Source organism: Stenella coeruleoalba (genome assembly GCF_951394435.1).
Source record: "Stenella coeruleoalba genome assembly, chromosome: 4".
Taxonomy (NCBI): domain Eukaryota; kingdom Metazoa; phylum Chordata; class Mammalia; order Artiodactyla; family Delphinidae; genus Stenella; species Stenella coeruleoalba.
In genome coordinates this window covers 21,884,935-21,909,719 of record NC_137149.1, presented here as the reverse complement: position 1 = coordinate 21,909,719, position 24,785 = coordinate 21,884,935, and the positions used below count along the sequence as shown (strand labels likewise).

The following is a 24,785-nucleotide window of genomic DNA, read 5'->3' as shown; positions in this document are numbered from 1 at the left end:
TTTTCCAAGACTGATGGCACTTTTTACTTTACTTCCTCCCTGCCTCTCCTCTCTATTCTGCCTTTTTATTTTACTTCCCTCTTTGATTCTATGAAAGAAACTGGGGACTTCCCTGGTGGTCCAGTGGTTAAGAATCTGCCTGCCAACGCAGGGAACACGGGTTAGATCCCCGGTCTGGGAAGACCCCACATGCCACTGAGCAACTGGGCCCGTACACTACAACTACTGAGCCCACGTACCACAACTACTGAAGCCTGTGCGCCTAGATCCCATGCTCCGCAACAACAGAAGCCACCGCAATGAGAAGCCCATGCACCGCAACGAAGAGTAGCCCCCGTTCGCTGCAACTAGAGAAAGCCCGCGTACAACAGCAAGACCCAAAGCAGCCAAAAAATAAAAAGAATTAAAAAAAAATAAGATAAAAAATAAAAGAAACTGGCATCCAGACCCCTATAAGATGGTTTTCGGGGACCCTATTCCGCCATCTTCTTGGTCTGCCAGCTTTCCGAGTAAAGTCGTGTTCCTTGCCTCAACACCTCGTCTCCCTATTTATTGGCCTGTCGTGCAGCGAGCAGAGTGAGCTTGGATTTGGTAACATCTGGAGCAGTGTTCCTCTCAGAGGGAACAGCTTGGGATGTTTGAGAAAAGCAAAGAAGACTGGCGGTCTAGAGCAGCAAAAGTAGGAGAGAGCATAGGAGGTGTGGTCAGTGAGTTATCAGATAATATGATTGTGGAAGATATATTTAGGCCATGTTTGGGACTGGATTTTACTCTAAGATAGGAACCGTTGGAGCATTTTGAGCAGAGGAGTAAAATTTATTTTACTTTTTTAAAAAGTTCTAGCTACTTTTCGAGAACAGACCTAAGTGAGATACATGTGGAAATATTACTGAACCAGGTCCATCTCCCTGATGGGCAGTAAGCCAAATGCTGAGATGCGGAGGTTTGCAACAAAGAAAGAGTATATTCATAAGGCAGCCAAGCGAGGAGACAGACAGGAGGACAAGTTTCAGATCTGCCTCCTTGAAGGCAAGGGTAGTAGAATATTTATGGGAGGGGCAGGGTGGTCTTAGGCGAGGGGAAAGGTGATTAGAGGTAGGGGAAAAGGTGAGGTAATCAGTGTCTTGTGCAGATGTATTCAGGTTACATTCTTCTGCATAGAAATGGAGGTGCTTAGTATGATCTAAGTTTTCTAGCCCTCTGACATCAAAACACCATTCATCAGACACCTGAGCAGGCCCAGTTTTAAGGTTGGTGGTCTAATCAGTCTTAGCCAGCTCTCACCAGACAAGAGCTAACTCCAAATTTCTGAATACAACTGGGCTACTTAAAGAGGACAAAAAAAGAAAGGAAGAAAACAATGACTAAAACGAGCTTAATCAGTGAAGGCAGTTTACATGCAGAGGGATTTTAACAAGCTGTTCCCCTATCTGTTGCTCTGCAAGACAAGCTCAAGAATTCCTGTTAGTCATCAGCTTCTGTTAACTCTATGGGGCACAGTTTCAGGAATAGAAGATTGGCTTTGAGGTTATTGCAATAATCTAGGCAAAAGAAATAGATCAGAGTGGTAACAGTGGAGGTGGTGAGAAGGGGTCAGTTTCTGGATTTATTTTGAAGTCTTCAAAATCCAGGATATACCCAGGATTTGCTGACCAGATTTGATAAGGAGTATGAGAGAAAAAGGAAAGAACAAGAGATGAGTGAGTACAGGCAGAAAAGAGAAGAGGTTCAAAGACTAGGCCCTAAGCATTTCAGCATTAAGAGTTTGGGTTGCTGAATAGGAACCAGCAAAGAGGATCTCATCCAGTCTCAAGGCTTTAAGTATCATATAAGCACTGACAATTCTCAAATTTATATTTCTACCCCAGACTTCTTCCCTTAAATTCTAGCTCATATATCCCAATCTTCACATCTTCACTTGGATGTCTAATAGACATCTCAAAATTAACATTTCCAAATTTGAGCTTTTGACATTCTCCCCAAAATCCAATCCTCTCAGTCTCAGAGGGTGGAAACTCTATTCTTCCCATTGCTCAGCTCCCCAAACTCGGAGTCATTTCTCCATCTCATATCTTATAACCAATTCTTCTGCAAATTCTATTGGTTCTACTTTCAAAATATATCCAGAATCTGACCACTCCTCACCACCTACACTGCTCCCCACCCTGGACCAAGCCACCACCATCTCTTGCCTAGATTATCGCAACAGCCCTTCTAGGTGGTCTGTCCTTGCTCCACTGTGCTCTGTTCTCCACAGAGCAACCAGAGTTGTCCTATTAGAACTGCAGTCATATCATGTCATTTCTCTGGATAAGACCCTCTAACAGCTTCCCATCCTAGAGTACAACTAAAGTCCTTATGATGGCTGATGAGGCCTACATTATCTCTGACCAATCTCCTAATTTCTCTCTCCCTTACTTTGTCCTAGTCACACTAGCCTCTTCACTGTTCTCCAATATACCGGACATGTTACCACCTCAGGGCCTTTGTACTTGCTCCTTCTTGCTGGGATGTTCTTCTCCTAATATATACTTCTGGCTTCCTCCTGCATCTCCTTCAGATCTTTAGTTGAATGTCATGTTTTCAATGAGGTCTGCCTCAGTCATTCTATCGAAAATCACAATCCCTACTCCCAGCAATGCTATCTGCTTTCCCCGCTTTATTGTTTTTCTTAGTATTTATCATTATCTAACATACAGTATTCTTATTTGTTTATCTTGCCCTATGCCTATTTCTCCTACTAGAATGTAAGCTCCATGAAGGGGAGAATTTAAAAATTTTTATTTACTACCCAGTGCCTAGAATAGTAACTAATATGATAGGTGCTCAATAAATATTTGTTGAGTGAATAAACTAGGAGGGAAGAGAGGAGGAAAACAAAGATTATATGGTTTTCTGGAATCAGGAATGAAATCTCTTCAAGAAAAAAGGTAATATTGATGCATTTTTGACTTAAGATGTGTTTATTTGAGATGTGTTGAAGCCATGCATGCCATTTTGGCATCAAAAGCTTTGATACAAAATAAGGGAGCTAAAGGTCCCCTAACCAACATCACTTCTTGACCCACCACTGCATATCATGGAATCAGGAGGTAAGAATGGAGAATGGATGATTAAGCTAATGGTGGTGAAGGCCTTGTTAGAACAAAGGCTTGTTAGAACAAAGAGATTGAATATAATAATAGATGTATTGTACATATAAACATAATACAACATAAGCCCAGAAGAGCAAGTAGCCCAAGAGCAAGCACAAACTCTACTTAGGAAGGTCAGAGAAGGTTTCAAGGAGGTAGAAATATTTGTAGAAGGGGACTGTAGAAAAATCAGTGGAGACTCACCAAGTAAGAGAACTCATCAAGTAGAGGGAAAAACTATTGTTTGTAAAACTTCTAAGTTCCAAACAATGAAGAGCCTACCAACCTCAAGCCCAAACATAGTTTTAATATAATCTTATCAGTCATATAAAAATGAAAACAGGAGAGAACAGCAAGAAAACTGGGACTGCAGTTGCTTACAACTTTTGTTGCTTGCTTGGAATAGACAGCAAAGAATGAAGCAATACCTAGTTATATATCCTCTGAACACATTTTGACAATTTCACATTTCACCACCCAACCTAACCAGATCTGTGCCTTGGGAACCAACAATCAGATTATTATTTCCTCTCTTTCTTTGGGTAAGAGGGGTGCGGTACAGGTAGACTTCCATCCCCCCAGCCTAAAAATGACTTAAGAGCTTGATTAGATTGTAAGAGGGAAAAGGTAGAAAGAGGATTCTAGGATGATTCCTGGCTTGGTCTACTGGGCAGGTAGTGATAAGTATATTGTTTGAGATTGGGAATTCCTGATGAGGAGCTCATATAAGAGGATGATAAGCCCAGTTTGGGGCATGTTAATGTTGAGATGTTTGTGGGACACTAAAATGAGTTTTCTAGTTGCAATTTGGAATACAGTTAAGAAGGCCAGGAGATAGATTAGGATCTGCCATCAAGGAGGTCACTTGTGTCAAAAGTAATTTCAGTGAACTGACAGGGCACAGCCTAAGACTAATGAAATTGGGAAGTTGGCATGTCTGGACCTGTTCAGCACCTGGGCCCTGGTAAATTTACCCTGATGACGGCATGCTGGAAGGCCTTCTGATGGCACCACTTGGCCCAGATGCCAAACCTCCATATGCACATTTCCTATTCGAACTTGCATGGCACATACTTCTTCCCTCCTACCAGGATTTCTCTCCAACGATCAACCATCATAGACTTACATCTATCCTGAAGTTAACCACCCCAAATCGCAAATTATCAGAGTTTTTATTGTTTTACACAGCAATATTTGTTTCGCTTTTATCTCCAAACTGTCAAAGGTTCCCCTTTCTAAACACACAAGCACGCACACACGCAAATTGCTTTCTTTTTAGCTACTGAACTCTCTCTCCCCTTTAGTTCACAAACAGTTCTTTTAAATAAATGGTTTCCATTTGCAGCTTACACTTCCCATCCACTCATTCTTGCCTTAAATCCTTTCTATTTGGGTTCTGTTACTACCACATTAAAAAGTGTCTCTAAATTCTGCCAGTGACCTACTTCTTGCTAAATCCAGTGACCTTTTCTCATATGTCATCCTCTATAATCTCTGTGGAGAATTTGACGGTGCCTTAAAATTCTCTTGAACTTTGCTCTCCTGTTTTTTTCTTTTCCCGATTTCTTTAACTTTTTCTGATTCATCCATTCAATAAACATTTACTAGGCACTGAATTTTTTACTCTTAAAATGTGTCATAATTTATGAGATAAAGTAGTAGGTGGATTTGGGTTCAGGCAAACTACATGGGAAACCAGTAGATTAGTGGACATTTGCATGGGAGCATAGAATCAGAATAAGGAGAGTTATTCATACAATTCAGATTTTGTTAATGACATTAGGTTCTGATGCACTGATAAATCACTCCCACCTAGGATATATACTTAACAAGTATACCAGACCCTTCACTTTCTGTTTTATTTCTTAGCAATTCCTCTTTTGATCTACACATGCTTTATTTATATTAATCCCACAGCTCAATTCATATTTATATCTTTCTCAGTTAAGGCACTATTCTTTTTCTATCTGTGTGGCCTTCAACATGTGACTTAACCTCTCTGTGCCTTGTCTGCAAACAGGGGTTAAGCCATTATTTTTTAAGGTGACAACATATTTTGAATGTCATCCTTTCTCATGTTTATGCTAAAGTTAAACATTTTGGTGATAATAATAATAATGGCTAACATTTATTACACAATTAATATGAGCCAGGCATTGAGATAAGTACTATGCCATGCAACAGCCTTATGATGTTGATATTATGATTGTCCTTATTTTATAACCATGCTGCTGAGACTCTAGCATGTGATACATGGCTGTGAAGTCCAGATTCTGTCACTAAATTCCTTGACTATACATTCTTTTAAAAAACTTCATGTTTTCTTTAATTAACTTTTGTTTAATTAGGTCATGCTAAATTTGTATATAAAAGCAGGGGTGACTTCTTGCAGGTGAGAAAACTGTCAAAGAAAATGCTCCTGTAGACAACAGGAAAAATACAGGTTGGCTAGAATCGTGAAAGAAAATGTGACAAAGTTCTGGATAAATGCTGGGATTATACAAGCAAAAGAAAAAAAATGATTTGCAGGTTTTCTTTGGCAACATCTTTCTTATTATTCCTGTATATGAAACTTTCTCTCTTTCCAGGTTCCCAACCTTATTATGTTAGCTTCTGTCCTTGACAAGCTGGTCATCGGGCTCTGTTTACTTCTCCTTTTCTCCCCAGTTTAACTTAAGGCTTAATTTAAGAGCCTAGAAGGAAATGCTTACTAAAAGACATAAATTTGCAGAGGAAGACAAGTAAAACACTGGGCTTGCCTATAAATGGATTATTTTGATGGCGTTGGATTTGATCCTTATTTTTGGCAGTGAAGGTGGTAAGTGTGTTTGTGTGTGTGGTACACGGGCCAGAAAAGGAAGGAGAGGTCTGCACAGCAACTGGCACGTTTTCATTGTTTATGTTCAGCATTTTAATAACGTTAGTATTTGCACAGCTGAAGGAAAGGAAAGCACCCTGAGGATAGACACCATGAGGAACTCTAGAAGTTTGAAAAACAGAAAAACATGAGTTGGGAAAGAGCCATAAATGTTAATAAGTAAAAAGCACCTCAGCCAAGATAAACCTAGTGTTGGGATGCTAAATTCCAAAGGGAATCAAAAAGGAGCACACTGAAATACTTAATCTGACAATTCTTAACTCTGTTTTTATCAGGAAGGTATCACTACAGAGATATTCAGAGATCAGGAAGTTGGAGATTTCTGCACAGTATAATGAAAACACAAAAGCCTTTAAATGAGAACTTTTATTTATTTATTTTTTAATAAATGTATTTATTTATTTTTGGCTGCTTTGGGTCTTCGTTGCTGTGAGCAGGGGCTACTCTTTGTTTTGGTGCATGGACTTCTCATTGTGGTGGCTTCTCTTGTTGCGGAGCACGGGCTCTAGACACGCAGGCTTCAGTAGTTGTGGCACATGGGCTCAGTAGTTGTGGCTCATGAGCTCTAGAGCGCAGGCTCAGTAGTTGTGGCGCATGGGCTTAATTGCACTGTGTCATGCAGGATCTTCCCAGATCAGGGCTCAAACCCGTGTCCCCTGCATTGGCGGGTGGATTCTTAACCACTGCGTTATCAGGGAAGTCCCGAGAAACAACTTTTAATTTCATCTCTATAATTTACAAGTATGTTGCATGGGGGATTTTACTTAATCTCTCAGAACCTCAATTTCCTCATCTGCAAAACAAAGCAACTGCCTAGCAAACAGTAACTAAATAGTGGCTGTAATAGTTCTGTTTACTATTAGTTGGTGCCCTTAGGTCTCTGTCTTGTACTATCTCACTTTGGCCAGTAGGATAATCACCACAGCTCTGCTTATAACTATTCTGCCTTTGCTATGGGATGGTAAGGAGATCAATTGTAAGCTGGACCTTATTCAATATAGGAAAATAGAAACCATGGAAGGCATGGCAATTAGCTATTAAGGAGAATGCAAAGGCTTTTTGCATAAACCAAAGCCCATGCTTCCATAGACAGCCTCATCAGCTGTGAGGTTTTACACCTTTTTTTTATCCTTTCAAGCAGATTCTTTCCTCCCAGGGTTACCACCATATCTAAGGCCCTGAAGGCTGGTAAAGAACAGATAGTCCTCTCAGATATGTCATTCAGCACTAGCCTGGGAGCTGCCCTGTTTGGATTCTCCGTGCAGTAATCCAGAACTGAGCCTCAGTAATGGTAATGTGCTGTCTGCCCACCTAGCAGACGGTCAGTCCCTACATCTTGGGCCCCCCCAGATCCTGCCCTAATCTCCAACTGCCTACAGTCACCTAATATAGACTCAAAATGGGACAAGGAGAAACACAGGATTAAAAAACAAGTGCCCAGTCAAAGGAATATCAATGTAGACATTGTTTACCACTTGGCTAAAGGGCTCATGTTTACCACTGGCTGAATAAAGTTGCCTTTCATGGGTCCTAATGGTGTGGATTTTTGTTAGGTGGTTTATTGGCAGTAAAATTCACCTTATTTATTCTTTTTTTCTCTTTTAGCAAGTGGTAAAAGAGTTGGAAATGCAACTTCAGCAGGCCCAGAAATGGAAATGATTTGGTTACAGGGGTGTTGAAAAGCTCTGCCAAAAACTTCATCGTCACTAGCCTCCTAAGGCACCAGGTTCCATCGTTAGAATCCCATTATTCTGCCTACAGTAAAAGGTCCTGTCATTATCTTTAGCATCAATTAGTTTAAAATACTTAGGGCCTTGGGGGGAAAATAAAGTCCTACTCTGTTTCATTTGGGGTTAGGGAGACACTTCAAGGACAGGAATGATTAGTAGGACCAGTGTAGGTACTGAGACCCTGGGGGTAGGAGAGATTCTTCTCTAGTGTACAGGATGTGTGGGTGTGGAGAGGACACAAGGAGGAGGGCAGTCCTGGGTCTTAGAGGTGCGAGGGTGGGGGCTACAGCCAAAGAAAGACTGCAACATGACAAACTGGAGGGCAGTTTAATCTAGAGCCAGACCTCTGTGTAGATGAAACAGAAATATGTTAACTGCGACTTGATTTAAAATTGAAAGGCACTGACTTTCAGAATGGACCATCTGAAAATGCTGTATAATAACCATTAAAGTTCTTTTTAAAATTTAGCTGTTGGGATTTCCCTGGTGGCACAGTGGTTAAGAATGCGCCTGCCAATGCAGGGGACATGGGTTCGAGTCCTGGTCGGGGAAGATTCCATATGCCGCGGAGCAACTAAGTTCCTGAGTCACAACTACTGAGCCCGTGTGCCACAATTACTGAAGCCTGCTCTCTAGAGTCCGCGAGCCACAATTACTGAGCCTGTGCGCCACAACTACTGAAGCCTGTGTGCCTAGAGCCTGTGCTCCGCAACAAGAGAAGCCACTGCAATGAGAAGCCTGCGCACCAGAATGAAGAGTAGCCCCCGCTCACCGCAACTAGAGAAAGCCCATGCGCATCAACGAAGACCCAACGCAGCCAAAAATAAATAAATAAATGTTAAAAAAAAAATTTAGCTGTTGTGTCATGAAGCAAATGGATAGTATACATTGTTTTAAAGCTATGATACCAGTGACTAATTCTTTCTTCTTTTGAGAACAAATAATAACTCAAAAACCAGAAAGCTATCAGAGATATGTATAAATGAGCTTAAAATATAAGGCAAAACAATTTTTGGTATAATTCAGAAATAAACAAAAACAAGTAAGTTATTCTATTCTTCAAAACTTTAAAAATCTTTTAAAATAATCTTTCATTTTGGAAACCAAAATCAACATAACAATTATTGTCTTTTGAGGACACCATTTCAACCTATAGAACTGTATATAACACAAAATTGGAAACATATAAAGGTGACCAAATAGGAAAATGGTCTTTCTGAATATATTTTAATTTTTTACTGAGTAATGCAGTTGATTATTCTAAGGTTCTAAATTCTTCCATATTGCAGGAATAAAACAGTAAAAGGAAAAATTAACACTTACTAAACTTTTATTAAGTAACAAGAATTTCTAAAATTGTTACATGTAAAATGTCCATGGTTCTATGTGGTAGATACTGTAACCTCCATTTTACAGACGAAAAAACTAAGAGTTTCAGAGACTTTACTAATAGCACACCACTGTAAATGCTTAAGCCAGGAATATAAAAGCAATTTAGAGATCTTGAGAGGGAACTTAAATTCATTGGCTTGGCTAAATGTTTCTCACTGGTACCTAATTAATAAATTCAATGCAAACTTTTACTTAGAAGCAGTTGCAACAGGTCAGCTTACACCTACCATTTACTACCTTGAACTGTTCATCCTATGATCAGGCACTTATTTTGGTCGCATATAAAATAACTTCTCCCTTAAGTAGCCACCATCATCTCATACTCAATTGACTGTTTATTACAATTCTATTTCCCCCCAAGTGTTTGACATAACAGGAAAATAATTCCAAACTCATGCATTCCACAATCTCCAAACCACTCATTTATTCATTCACTTAATGAATATTGAATGTCTACAATTCTTGCTGCTGAAGATATAAAGCCTAAGTCTTATGAAGTTCAATAGGAAAAAGAGATACCAGATAGATGATAGAGATAGATTGATAGATGGATGACAGCTAGCTAGCTAGCTAGACAAATAGATATAGATATAGGTATAGATAAAATAGTGTTATGCCCTTGTGGCAAAAACTGAGAGTTGTCACCCAGTAATCATTATCTTCTTTGTCAGTAAATTAACCTCTGAATTTAACTGGGCGTGGCCACCCAGAATAAATCTACATTTCCCAACATCTCTTGAGCTGTGTTTGGCTATGTGACTAAGTTCTGCCAAAGGGATGTAAACAAAAGAGATCTGAGCAATATCAGGACATGTTTGAAGGAGACCTTCATTACTTTTTCTTTTTCTTTTTCCTGCTGCCTTTCTCATTACTTTTTCTTTTTTCCTGCTGACTGAAATAAGAGCATGCTGACTAGAGCTGAAGCAATCATTTAAGCCCAAGGGGCTGCATTTTAGGGCCAATGAAGCAAAATGTTAAGAGTTGACTGCGCCCGTGATAATTATGTCAATCACACAAACCCTAGATTATTTACCTCTGGGCAAAATTTATGTGTGAGAAAAACAAACTTCCATCTTTTTGAAATTTCTGTTTTTAGGGTTTTCTGTCACTCCCATTCGACTTTAATCTTAACTAATACAAAAATATTTAAAAAGTAAAGCAGAGTAAGGGATTAGAGTGTGGCACCATGTGATATTTTATTTTTTTCTTTTTGCGGTACGTGGGCCTCTCACTGCTGTGGCCTCTCCCGCTGCGGAGCACAGGCTCCGGACGTGCAGGCTCAGCGGCCATGGCTCACGGGCCCAGCCGCTCCGCGGCATGTGGGATCATCCCGGACCGGGGCACGAACCCGTGTCCCCTGCATTGGCAGGCGGACTCTCAACCACTGTGCCACCAGGGAAGCCCCATGTGATATTTTAGACAGGGTGACTGGGGAAGGACTTTATGAGGAATCAATAGTTGGGGGGAGTCCTGAATGCATGAGTAAGCCAAGTGGTAGGGGGAGAGCATGTTCCAGGAAGTGGGAAATAGTAAGAGCCAAAGCCTGGATGTGGGAGGGAACATGCTTCTGTGTTCAAAGACCAGCAAGGAGGCCAACATGGCCTACCTTCCCAACTTCTTATCCTGATTCCCAAACAGAAATCCTTGACTCCAGACCTTGCAGAGATCAGTCAACTTTGCAGGCACTGTTCTCTACAGGGTCTCTTCAGAAAGACTCATGACCCAGCTGTGAGTCTAAGCTTTTACTCAGATAGCTTCAAGGCTCAACCTCTAAGGCCCATTACAGAATGCTCCCCCACTTCGCCATTCAAATATAACACATTTTTCTGAACTTACTATAGGTTCTCACTCTTGCTTAAGGGATGGCACTATTGATCTGCCCCATATTGCTTTCTTTCTTCTTGAAACTCCTTAGATATTATGGTCAATACTTTCATGTTAATTGTTAATAATCTATCATTCTGTTCTAATTGACGTATTCAATATGTATCTTTTGCCACCTCAATTAAGATGTAATATAAGGGGTACATCTTTAAAAGTTTTAAAACTCTTTTTTGGCTAGTATCTCTTCAAACAGAAGGTACTCCATAAAAACCTTCTGTATGTTCATTCAAACATCTCACAAACTAGAAACACAATGGAGAGAACCTAATCTTTCTTGGTTCCTCCCTTTTGCCAGGAAGATATGAGTAGCTGAAGTATTTGGTGCTATATATAGTCAGTTGATGTCAGCTGGATGCCAGTCTCTTCAGAAAGGCTCAGTCCCCAGTTTGAGTCAGAGCTAGGGACCATGCTATCCCAGGCTCAAGGATAAAAACCATCGGGCCCAAGTGCCATCCATATTCCATCTCCAGTCTTTCCTCCACAAATCAGGATTCATCCTTCCTGAAAAGCACGGTCTAAGAGCAAGGTAAGTATATTGTTTCCTAAAATGTTCTCTTAGTCAGTTGTCCAAGGAAGTTCAGAGTTGTGACTCATTAATGGGCTTTTTTGCTTTAAAGGACAGCTGTTGATGCCAATATTAAAATACTACCACCAAAGAGTTCTGGTTTAATCTGGCGTCCTTTCTTCATTCTTACAATTTGCTGGAATTGATGTACCGTGATGTTGGTACAAATGGAGGCCAGTAAGGAAACAATGACAGATTAAAATAAACTGTGGAAAAGAGAGAGGAAGGGGAAAGGAGTCCAGCTCTTTCATTGTTTCTTATTGCCCAATAATCATTGTACTAGTATATAGATAAGACTGGGCTGGAAACTCTGAGAAACAGCCTCTGTTCACTGTGACATTGCCTGTCAATGAATAGCATGCTCTGTCACCAGACAAGGAATGGTATTAAAGTCTTTCAGTAGAAAGCAATAATAAACTCTTAATAAAGAACAAAGATGCTGTCTCTCAAAAGGATGATTATAAAACACTCCAAATGAGTTCTTGACATTGCCTCAATAATGTTCCTTTATTTTTCACAGGGAGGGAACAAAAAAATCATGCTATCACATAATACCATGGTGAAGCAGAGGAAACAGCAAGCATCAGCCATCATGAAGGAAATCCATGGAAATGGTATCAGTGAAAACCCTTCACAGCAATAATATAGCTCAGCATTAATGTAGACTCTTCCTGATGTTATTTAATATTCTATAGTTTACTTCCTTTAAATTCTTGCTATTCTGTCATAACAAACCTGGAGCTCTAGGGGGTGTATAACAGCCTATGGTAACTAATCCTTTTGTAGTCATCCTTTCTCATTTGAAAGCTATTTTCAGATGAACAACTGCTCTAAAGGAATGAAGCAATCTGACAGCTGATGTACATTCTACTTGGCTTGCCTTTCACATTTCACGTTATAAGTTAATATCACCACTCTCAGATCTTTTTTTCTCTTTTTTGGACAGGTCTCATACAATCTTGTCTACATCGTCCATCCCACAAGATCTATCTTGATTTCTTTTACCTGATATTACATAAATCATTCAAAATCTGTTCTAGCGTCCTTTTTTTTTTTTTTTTAAAAAAGGTGTTAAGTTGGAATTCATATTCATTGTGAACTTCTTTAACCCTGAAACCAGTCTTCATATTTAGTAACTGATTTACCGAGATATTCTGTGTGGAAATCTACTTCTATTTATAATTTCTAGGAAAATATAGATTTCTTATAGTCTCAAGCATATAACTCAAAAAAAATTTAATATAAATTAGATGCAAGATGATATTCCACTCTCTTCTCTAAGTTCTAGCAAAACACTCTAGAAAGTAATGCTTTATACATTGCATTTTGATTGTTATAAGGGAAATTCAACTTTGATTGTTATAAAGGAAATTGAGCAAAGGATAGCATCAATTTTAAAAGTTAATAAGTAGAATATCTAGATAGTTTTAAGGGCTGATTTGAGCCATTCCAGAATATATTTGTGGAGTTTTCAGGGCACCTCCTTATTTCCCTTCTATTAACAAGGAATGTGACCTTTTACCTGAACAATACTAAGACCTAGAGCAATGAGATCTTTCACCAGGTAGCTGGGAAAAGGCATAAGTATAGCATTTTCATATTTCACCTTCCATAAAGCAAGCTGAATAGAACCAATCAGAGACTGTGTTAGATGCTTCCCCCCACAATGCAGTCATATCTAAAGGGTTCTGTTATTAAGTTTTGTTTTCTATTTTTTTGCAGTACAAAATCACCATACTGGATTCAACTTAGACCCATGTTTTACTAAGATGTCAAACTAGTTTGGAATAAAGTGAAAATAATTCTGAATCAGACACCAGAACTAAATTTGTACCAATGCAAGGTTCCAAAATTCAGGCTTCTTTTAAATTTTTGCACTTCTTTGTATTTCCCGCTTCATGTAGTTTACTTGAAATTGTTTTAATAGTTTCCTTGATCAATAAGGAAAAAATCAGATAATCACTTGAGTTTGAGACTAAATTATTTATCTTAAAACTAGGCTTGGGATAAGTTATCATTTTCTAATTGCATCATAATCATAAATCAATCCATCATTTTAATGTATTCCCAGTTTAAATCATGTGTTGGATTCTACTCTCTTATTTCTGACATAGACCTATAAGAGTATCTTTTCCTTTTTTTATAATATAACTTTTATTTTTTTATGAAATATAAAGAAAAAGTACAATTATATCTCAAGGGGAAAAAAACCCTCAAGACTATAATCTCACCACCAACAGGTCCTGGCCAAGTAAAGTCTGCTGAAGCCCTCCCTCCCAAGTCACGGGAAGATTTCTAGTCCCTTAAATGGAGTCACATGCTCTGCCTTTGTTTGGAGGTCAAGTACTACAGATAACAGGGATAATCACAGACTTCTTTCTTAACTCATCTCAGATAAAACAGCTGCAGTACTTCAGGAAGCAGTTTAAATAATTTCCCTCTTTTATTTCCTCTGACATCTTACATGGAACTTTACTATTTGTATATGACATAGTGTTTAGAGATCTGGAGCTAGGGGAGTATCATTTTTTCTAAGGAGGCAGAAATGAGACATGGACTGCAGAGAAACATTTCTGGGAATAATTCTCCAAACTTTCAAACACTTCAACCAACAAAAACCTGGATAATTTAAGATAAAGCATGCAACTCTTTTGATCTTAATTCTAAGACTAATTAAAATTTGGACTGGATTGTCCTCTACAAAAATGAATAGAGAAGCTATTTGAAGTTCTTCTCCCACTCCCTTCTCCCCTTGTGCATCAAGATTTTTTTTTTCAGTATTATAATTCATTTATTTTTTATATCACTCTTCAAAGACATTTAGCCTGGAGGAGAATGAAATGTGACAATGAGATGGCTAAATGAGCTGTCTTCTAAACCTGAGCTAGGAGTTCAGTCCAGTTCTTGCTGTGGGGACAGAGACTATAGCTGGTGAGCCTTGAGATGATCAGTAGGAAAATATAAGAATCAAAAAGGAGAGTTTTTCATCAGAGCACTCATTGAATCTGAAGGAGAAATAACCTCAAAGAATTACTGAGAAATCCTACCCATATAGACTAAAATACATAGAACTGGATAGCACAAGTAAAAATGTAGATAACTCACAGCCTCTACTAACTATATGCCAAATTGTTCACTCATTATGGATCCATAATGATTTGGTGTCAAATAATGTACCAGAAGCAAAAGTAATTAATGAAAAGTATCTCCTAACACTAAGGCTCTATACCTTCAGACAGACCATCCTCAGCATCATATCATGATGATCATCAACATGGTCATCAACATCAATATTAAAAGTGTTAGAGCTGATGATTAGTAGCTGTTTTGTGTTACTACTGTGATGCAAAACCCAGAAGCTTTAAACAGAAATATCAGAGCCATGTTGCAACTGTATAACAAGTGCCATTCTAAAAGACAAAAACACCAAAATACTTTGCCATTATCTGTCATGAATTAGTTGTGGAGGCAAGAAAAGATGGCTTATAATGGTTCCATGCCCACCAGCCCTGTGCTATTTACTCCTGATGCTGTACATATTCTCCAGTGGTGATCATGTTTCTCTCTCACTCAGTAACTCATTTGAGACTTGATTACTGAAGGAAGGGAGAGAGAGAGGGAAGGATAAAAGAATAGGAAGTAATAAGTCTATAGAGAAAGAGAATGGGGAATGAGAATGGAGGAAGGAGAGGCACTCTAGAGCAACTGGCATCCGTCCAGAAATGGTGGGGAAAAGGAATAGGAATTAAAATTACCTAAGAACTGGGAGTATGCTGTCCCCTGATCTTAAGCACAGATATTGCTGACAGTTTAGAAGAAGAGCTTCAGAAATAAAAAGACTACAGTTGTTTCAGTCACCCTACAGTTTTCACACCTGGGCTCTGTGAGGGCTTTTTTGGTATGTTTTTTTTTTGTTTGTTTTTTCCCTCATGACTGGTGAACAGCTTTTCCCAGCACACAGAAGAGGACTGAGCAGATTGTTTTTGCGATTTCAGGAAAAGAGTTTAGTCTGTGGTCTGAAAACAGGAAGCCAGGTTCTAAATGGAGTGCTGTTGTTGATATCGTACCAGGAGCCCTGAGTTCCAGACCAGACAGCAGATACCTCATCTGAAAATGAAGAGGTTGGATCTGTTGAGTCATCTAATTCTAAAATTTCATGATTCTAATAAACTGAGCTATGTGCTCAAACATCAGTGTATTTGAGTTTTTCCACCAATAACAGAGGCAGTGATAATATTAACACAAATTGCAGGGGTACTTTGAAAAGCATAGATATAATGTCTTGACTTTCAGACAAAAGATAATGTGAAGACCCCTTTTACTTTTCCTGTATAAGCATATCTTAAAGTATAATTAATCAAGTCATCAATATAAAAATGAGGACACCAGGAAGGACTTAAACACTACAGATCAAATGTAAAAAGTCTAGGGGAGAAAAAGAACTTAACCTAATGCTTAATGTACAAATTTGTTAGTTTTCTTTGGTTTAAAATTTCACATTAGCATTCTCATAACCCGAAGAAAAAGCATGCTTTATCTTGAAAATTGGTGTGCAATAATATGTTGTGAAATCATGGATTTTTCTAAGCATGCCATAGATTTCTAAACCTCTAATAACGCTCTCCAGCAAAGTAGCAGCAGAGAACTAGGCTAAATTCCAATTTATACCAAAGTTGAAATTACAATGTTTAATTCTTGCCATATTCTATCATCCTAGAAGAATGATGAACATCATTTCTTTGTTGCCTTTTTCACTCTAATATGCTCTAGATATACGTCCTATAAATAGTACTAGATGAATTACTGGTTTGTGTAACTCAATTTGCATAATTCAATACATTGGTAATCTCATTTTTTAAATGTTTATAGATTTACACAGTTATTGAATGGTAATACATTAACAGTAAATTTTTGAACTCAAATCAAGGCAAGGAGATATGAAATAGGAAAATATAGAATCCCAGATGAGTTTCAAAATCAACTTTTTAATCTACAGAAAATTATTAAAGATTACTAATAAACTTTTAATCAAATGTAGACTTTTCAAGTATTATTCAAAACCACAGTCTGGACTATTAACTTTTATATAATATGTATATATGCATGTTGCAGTATGCAATAATGTATATTTATGGACTATTATTCAATCTACACAGGCCAACTGTCTGTAAACAGGCAGAAGAGTCCTGTTAAGTGTAGAGAAAATCCCTTGGCTTCAATCAGGCTTTTAAGTAAATTGATAGGACCACCCTAAAGCAAATCAATTTCAGTTATCTCCCCTTCTGTGGTTTTGCCCATTTTACCAGAATTGCAGCTGCCCGTGAATCATGGCGAAACAGTTTTAAAAGATCTTTCGTCTTACTACTATTATTTATAAGTGGGTATCCTTACAAACTATGAATTGGATTCACTGATCTAACTAAATATGTAACTTTGGCAGGATCAAAATTACAAATTAAAAATACAGAACTACCTGTGCACACATAAATCCTTGTTGACTAAGTTTTAGAATGTTAACCTATGATATAAATGTGAAAAAAAAATGTTTTTTGGAGGAATTTAGGTTCAGTGTCTGCTCATAAGACTACATATTGAAGAAAGGTTTGAAAAAGGAATTGATCACATTTTCAAAGATCACTGATACTCTCCCAATAAAATGCAATTTTCCATTTGGTTTCCAGTACTCATAGTAATATGGTTAAAGTGGAAGGAAAGTATATTCAAAAATCAAAAGTTTGAACTTTTTAATGTAAGATTTTAAATCTTAATTTAGCTACAAAAATAATGCACATTTGAGGACATTACTGAGAAAGAATATTGATTACAATTATTTAATATTTCTAGTAGATTGAAAAATGTGGAGGTTTTTGTGAATTAATTTGATAATGGTCAAGACACTAAAGTTATATTGTAATAGTTTTTTATAATTAGATATTTATTCCAAAATAATCATTATTTCCTTAAAATAATAGCAAACTATAATAGATTAAGTCCTATAAAATCTTTAAAGAATAAATGGAAAATTCTGGATCACTATAAACGACATTAACAGGAAAGCATGCCTAGCAATATTATTTTCAATAGATGATCTAATGCCACAAAGACAACCTTCTAATCCATCAGGGCAAGGATATGAACCCTGAATAAGTTATATCATTTATCAGGCATCCAGATTAAACACACTGTTAAGACCCTGCACAGAGGTTTGCAATAAAGGGCAGGGAACAGCTGAACTTGGATTCTATCTGCTCAGTTGACACCATTCTTTTCACTCTGAAAGTTTAAGTAAATGAAAGTGTTCATACATTAGATTTCCCAACTCACAGATGGTCTGGAACTCCAGCGCCAATTACATCATAAACTTAACTACTGGAAGGGAAGGGGAAAAAAAAACCTTGGAGAATTTAGTTTATGTCTTTTATTGTTTGTTTGTTTATGCAAAATATATTGACTTAAAATGTTCCTATGTCTCTATCAGTATGCTAGTGAATATTTAACTGGTTCTTTAGGGGGAAAAATGCCTTGGGTTGTAGAATTTGCCAATTTCTGTGGTATAAATACTCTTGCCATGGCCAATTTTGAGCTACCATCAAGGAGAAACTGAATGCAGAGTTGGGAAGAGATGTGTAGTAATACAACACTATACAGTATTTCCACCATACAGATATAATAGGTATAAGAAAACATCAAGAGCATAGATAATAGCAAAAAGGAGTAAAACATTTAGAAAGTGATATTTTTGAGTATTTATTGCTTTCTTTTTAATATAACTTATTATTAAGTTTATATAATTTAATTTTAATAGTGGTTATGTTCACTGAGTTTAACTACTGGCTAACAGAATTTCTGAAAATTTATCAGTCGACTCTTGTGAACCAGTACAAGCCTGCTCCACACACCACTAGATTTCTCATGCAGTGCTTCTGGTCCCAGAGATACACAGGACCTTTAGATGGTCACTCAAAGCCAACTATTAACTCACTGTCTGTTACTTGCAGAGTAAGAGGGAGAAAATTTAGCCTTAAAGGTAGTAGAAGGAAGTATGAAGAATAAGCAAAGAGAGTTGAGAGTTGGTCAATTATTTTGTGTGCCTTCTCCTCTTTCCTTTTTGTCTCTTTTATCTCCTCTCTTGTGGTATAAATTTACTAGTAATAATGGATTGTACCAACTGATTATTGAGGGTAGGTAAGTTCCTCATGGCTCTTGCTGCACATCTACTCCTTGTAGCAACTTGGGTGATGATTACTGTGTTTTGCTAAAAAGGAGTGAATGTTTCTTATGAGCCCAAATGAGTCTGGCCAGAGGTATATCCATATTTTATACTTCTGCTCTTTTTTTCCTCTCCTCTTCGAGGCCCCCATTGCTGGGCTTCTAGGCTATTCTTCTTTACTCTTTCTTGATTCCAATCTTAATAGACTTTTTGGACCTACATCAGTGAGATGAAGATCTGAAGAGAATAACCATAGTTAGCATGCTTTTAGTTGAAAATAGCAGAAAATCAGAAACGAACTAAAGGGAATTTATTGCCTCACATAACTGAAAAGTTCAGAGGTGATTTGATAAGTCTTCATCTGGCAGCTCAAGTATGCCACTAAGGACCAGGTTTCTTTCTCCCTCTGCTCTGATTTTCTTGGGGTAAGCTTCACCCCACATCTGGCTCTATCATTTTATCAAGTGCATACCAACAGTTTCCTGGGCAATATACATCCGTGCTTACCTGCAGCAGGAAAAGAAAGTATCTTTGACACAATGTACACAAAGAAAAGTCCTGATATTTTGCCTCATTGACCTAGGTCAGGTCACACACCTGTTCCTGTATCAATCACAAAGGTTATTTAATTCCTGTCAAATATACCCCAGAAAACTATTGTAAATCTAAGTGGCCAGAGGGATGGAATTCAAGTAGGGCATGTGGTTATTTCAGAAACATTGGTGGAATCAGCTAATACTGGGGGCCATTAGGAAGAGGAAAATGAGATAAAAACATTTTCTCAAATTTTTGTCTTGGGATCCCCAAATTAAACTTATGCCATAGCTTGAAATTTAGAACTTATAGAAAATAACATAATAATATGCTATTCCTTTTTCTAGCTCCTCTATTTTCATTTAACTGTTTATAATGACTCAAATTGGTAACAGAAAAGGAGAGAAAGAGAAAAGCTGCATCCCTGTTTTGGTTTCCTTATGAAAAAACTTTGTAGCCTTAACTGTAAGGAGAGATTCCATTGCTATAATATAAAGACTGTTGTTTTTGCATTTTCTAGTGGCTGCCTGCTTTGGGGCATTTTTATTTCCTGAAAATGTCCCATTAAAACATTTGTTTAAAAACATTATTTGTCATATATAAATACATTACATAGAATGTGTATTCCTAGAAGGTTAATGGACAAAAAACAATCTATCGATTTCGATTTTCTGTGTTATTATTTTATCCTGTTTCTCTCTCTTGCATTGCTAATTGAATTATTTTAAGAAGCATTTAAAGGAGATTTCCCCTCCACCCCGTAGTATTGCATCAAATTACTATAAGCCATATTGTGTCTTTTTGGTCATTTGCGATCTAAAGGGAACTTGCTATTTTGATTCCAGAATCAAAAAGCTGAAACAGTCCACTCCTGTCACACTTTCTAGAACACTGAGGGATATATTCATAGACACACTGAAAAATAATCCAGCTCCTTCCATGTTGCTAGCACACAGTAACAGACTCCAAACACTTGCAAATAAACAATAGTGAATATTCCCTGTAGAACTCAGCAGAGCTGGCAAACAAATCCCAGGAAACTGTAAAATATCCTCATCTACCCTGCTGTGCACCTTCATTCCTCTTCCATAAGCTATTTCTGCCAACCCTGGGGACTGTAATTTTTTTTTTTTTCACCTTAGAGAGTAGACAATGCCACTCTGCGCTGCATTAGGAAGGGCTATGGAAATTTTTTAAATTGAACATTTTTTTAATAATAGACTTTATTTTTTAGAGCGGTTTTAGGTTTACAGAAAAACTAAACAGAAAGTATAGTATAATGTTCCTATATACCCCTTCTCCTCCCAACACACAGTTTCTCCTATTATTACCATCTTGCATTAGTGCGTTATACTCGTTATGATTGACGGACCAATATCGACGTAGTATTATTAACTGAAGTCCACAGTTTACATAAAGTTTCACACTGTGCGGCACTGTCCTATGGGTTTTCATGAATGCACACTGTCACGCGTCTGCCATTACAGTATCATACAGAAGAGTCTCACTGCCCTAAGATTCCCCTGTGCTCAACCTCTTCATCTCCACTCCCTCCACACAGCCGCTTGGCAGCCAGTGATTCTTTTACTGTCTTCCAAGGTTTTGTCTTTTCCAGAATGTCATAGAGTTGGAGTCATATAGTAGCCATTACAGACTGGCTTTTTTCACTTAGCAATATACATTTAAGGGCCATTCATGTCTTTTCATGGCTTGATAGCTCTATTAAACTTTTAATTTTGATATAAATGTAGTTTACATGGAGCTGTAAGAAAGAATACCAAGCAATCCCACATACCTTTTCCCAGTTTCCCACAAGAGCAAAATCTTGTAAAAGTATAGTACAATATCACAACCAGAATATTGATATTCATGCAGTCAAGAGAGTCCTACCAATCACTAATGTCTCCCATTTATATATATATATATCTTTTCATTTTAAGATGCTATAAAATGGAATCATACAGTATGTAACCTTTGGGGATTGGCTTTTTTCACTCAGTGTAATTCCCTCAAGATAGATCCATTTGCTGTGTTTCAATAGTTTGTTCGTTTTTATTGCTGAGTACCATGCTTTGGATGGACCACAGTGTTTTTAACTTTTTACCTACTCATTAAAGTACATTTGAGTTGTTTCTTTTATTATTATTAAGAATAAAGCTGCTATGACCATTTGTGTATAGGTTTTTGTATGCACATAAGCTTTCATTTCACTGGGATAAATGCCCAGTATTGCTGGTAGTCCTATGTTCAGTTTTTAACAGAGCCTATTAAATTATTTTCTAGGGTGGCTGTACCATTTTACATTTCCAACAGTGATGTATGAGTGATCCAGTTTCTCCACACCCTCCCCAGCATTAGATGCTGTCACTATTTTTCATTTTGGCCATTCTGATATGTGTATAGTTATATCTCATGGTTTTAATTTGCATCTTTCTAATTAATAATGTTGAACATCTTTTCCTATGCTTATTTGCCATCTGTATATCTTCTTCAGTGAAATATCTCTTCCTGTCTTTTGCCCACGTTCTAATTGGATTGTTTGCTTTTTTACTGATGAGTTTTAAGAGTTCTTTACATATTCTAGTCTGTTTTCAAATATGTGGTTTGCAAATATTGTTTCCTACTCTGTAGTTTGTTTTTTCATCCTCTTAACACAGTCTTTCTCAGAGCAAAAGTATTTAATTTTGCTTAATTAAGCAAAGTTCCTTTTATGGACTGTGCTTTTGGTGTCAAGTTTAACAACATTTTGTCCAGCCCTAGATCCCAAAGGTATGATCATGTAATTTTTCTTCTTTAGCCATTTAATATGGTAGAATACATTGATTTCTGAATATTGAACCAATCTTGTATCCCTGGAATAAACCCCACTTATTCATGGTATAGAATTCTTTTTCTGTATTGTTGAATTCTATTTACTAATATTTTGGTAAAGATTTTTGCTTCTATAAGCATGAGGGATATTGATCTGTAGCTTCTTTTTTTGTGTGTTGTTTCTGTTAGCTATCAAGGTAATAAGTTAATTGGGAAGTGTTCCTTCATCTTCTGTTTTCAGGAAGAGACTATGTAGCATTGGCGTTAATTCTTCTTTAAATGTTTGGTAGAATTCTCTGGTAAAACCATCTAGGTCTGAAGATATCTTTTGGGGGAGATTTTAGAATTATAAATTCAATTGCCTTATAGCTATAGGATTAATCAAATTATCTACTTCATGTTGGGTGAGATGTGTTACTTTCTGCTTTTCAAGGGATTGGTCATATTTTTTCTGTTTTCAAATTTATGTGAATTTACATGTAGCGTTGTTCATAGTATTCTCTTTTTATCCATTTGCTATCTGCAGTGGCTGTAGTGATATCCCCTATTTTGTTCCTGATACTGGTAATTTGTATCTTCTACATTTCTATTTTTCTGTGTCAGTCTAGCTAGAGGTTTGTCAATTTTACTGATCTTTTCAAAAGCCAACTCTGTGCTCAACTGATTTTTCTCTACTGTTTTTCTGTTTTTAATTTCTACTCTTATCTTTATTATTTTCTTCCTTCTGCTTGCTTTGGGTTTATAGTATAGATTTGATACTTTTCCTCTTTTTTTAATGTATGCATTTAGTGCTATAAATGTCCCTCCCAGCACTGTACTGTCTGTGCCCCATAAATCTGATATGCTCTATTTTTAATTTCAATGAGTTCAATGAATTTTTTTATTTCCCTTGAGACTTCTTCTTTGACTCATGGATTGTTTAGAAGTTGATTTTTTTTTTAGTTTCCAAATGTTTGGAGATTTTTCTGTAAACTTTTTGTTACTCATTTCTAGTGTGATTCCATTGTGATCAGAGATCATACTGTATATAATTTTGATTCTTTTAAATTTGTTGAAGCTTACTTTATGGTCCAAGATATTGGTCTATCTTGGTATATACTCCATGTGCACTTGGAAAGAATGTGTGTTCTATTGTTGTTCAGTAGAATATTTTATGCTGTTTATAAATATTTTATAAACAGTAGGATTATATCCTACTGGTTGATGGTGTTGTTGATTTCTTTTATATCCTTGCTGATTTTCTCTCTGTTGTCCTATCACTTGTTGAGAGAGGAATGTTGAAGTCTCCAACTCTAATTGTGGGTTTATCTATTTCTCCTTTTAGTTCTATTAATTTTTGTTCCATTTGCAGCTCTGTTTTTTGGTGCATACACATTTAGGATTTCTAGGTCTTCTTGGTGGATTGACACTTTAATCATTATTAATCATTATTATTAATCATTATTATTAATCATTATTAATCATTATTAATCATTATTAAATCATTATTTAATCATTATTAAATCATAAATCATATTAAATCATTTAATCTCTGTCTCTGGAAATTTTCTTTGCTCTGAAGTCCACTTTGGAATTAACATAAGCGCTTCTGCTTTCCATTGATTAATGTTTGCTTGATATCTTTTTCTATCCTGTTACTTTCAACTTGCCTATATTGTTCAAGGCACTTACTTGAAGTGAGTTTCTTCTAGACAGCTTATATTTGGGTCATGTTTTGTTTTTTTGTTTTTTTGCGGTACGCGGGCCTCTCACTGTTGTGGCCTCTCCCGTTGAGGAGCACAGGCTCTGGATGTGCAGGCTCAGCGGCCATGGCTCATGGGCCCAGCCTCTCTGTGGCATGTGGGATCTTCCCGGACCGGGGCACAAACCCATGTCCCCTTCATCGGCAGGCGGACTCTCAACCACTGCGCCACCAGGGAAGCCCTTGGGTCATGTTTTAAAATCCAGTCTGCTAGTCTCTATCCTTTAATTAGGGTATTTAGAATATTTTTATTTAAGCTCTACTACTGATGTAGTAGAGCTTAAGTCTATCAGTTTATTTTTTGTTTTCTGTTTGTTGTCTCTGTTTTTCCCTTCTGTTTTCTTTTTCCTAGCTTCCTACGGATTACTTGCACATGTTTCAGAATTCCATTTTTATTTATCTATAGTTTTTCAAGTGTACCTGTATAGTTTTTGGTAGTTGTTCTATTACATTATATGTGCTTAACTTATCAAAGTCTACGGATATTGTCATTTTATCAGTTCAAGTGAAGTACAGAAAACTTATCTAACTTCATGTCTATTTACCCTCCCCTGTTTATAATAAAATTGTGTTAACTATTTTCTACATATATTTATATCAGAGTTTTATAATTTTTGCTTCTATGATCAAACATAATTTAGAAAACTCAAGAGGGGAAGGAAGGCTTACTGTATTTACCCATGTTTTTGCTTACTGTAATCTTTTTTTGTTCCGATGTTCTAAGATTCCTTATTTTATTGTTTCCCTTTTGTTTAAAGAACTTAATTTAGTTATTTGCTATGGTCTGAATATTTGTGGCCCCCCAGAATTCAAATATTGAAATCTTAATGTCCCTGATGGTATTAGGACATGGGGCCTTTGGGAAGTGACTAGGCCATGAGGGTGGGGTCTTCATGAATGATATTA

General features: G+C 37.1%; 2 protein-coding genes across 7 annotated transcripts in view; one reads left to right on the top strand and one right to left on the bottom strand.

The window, feature by feature from the left end:
- LOC307185630 (uncharacterized protein) overlaps window positions 1-24,785 on the bottom strand; it is a 293,961-nt gene that overhangs the window by 222,597 nt on the left and 46,579 nt on the right. The window lies entirely within an intron of this gene.
- The window catches only part of MYOZ2 (myozenin 2), a 42,600-nt gene continuing 21,816 nt past the window's right edge, over window positions 4,002-24,785 (top strand). Inside the window, exons 1-3 of the mRNA XM_079919956.1 lie at window positions 4,002-5,952; window positions 11,508-11,544; window positions 12,104-12,197. Of these exons, the coding sequence (XP_079776082.1) occupies window positions 12,122-12,197 (76 nt within the window). The 5' untranslated portion in view covers window positions 4,002-5,952; window positions 11,508-11,544; window positions 12,104-12,121. The remainder of the gene's footprint in view (window positions 5,953-11,507; window positions 11,545-12,103; window positions 12,198-24,785) is intronic.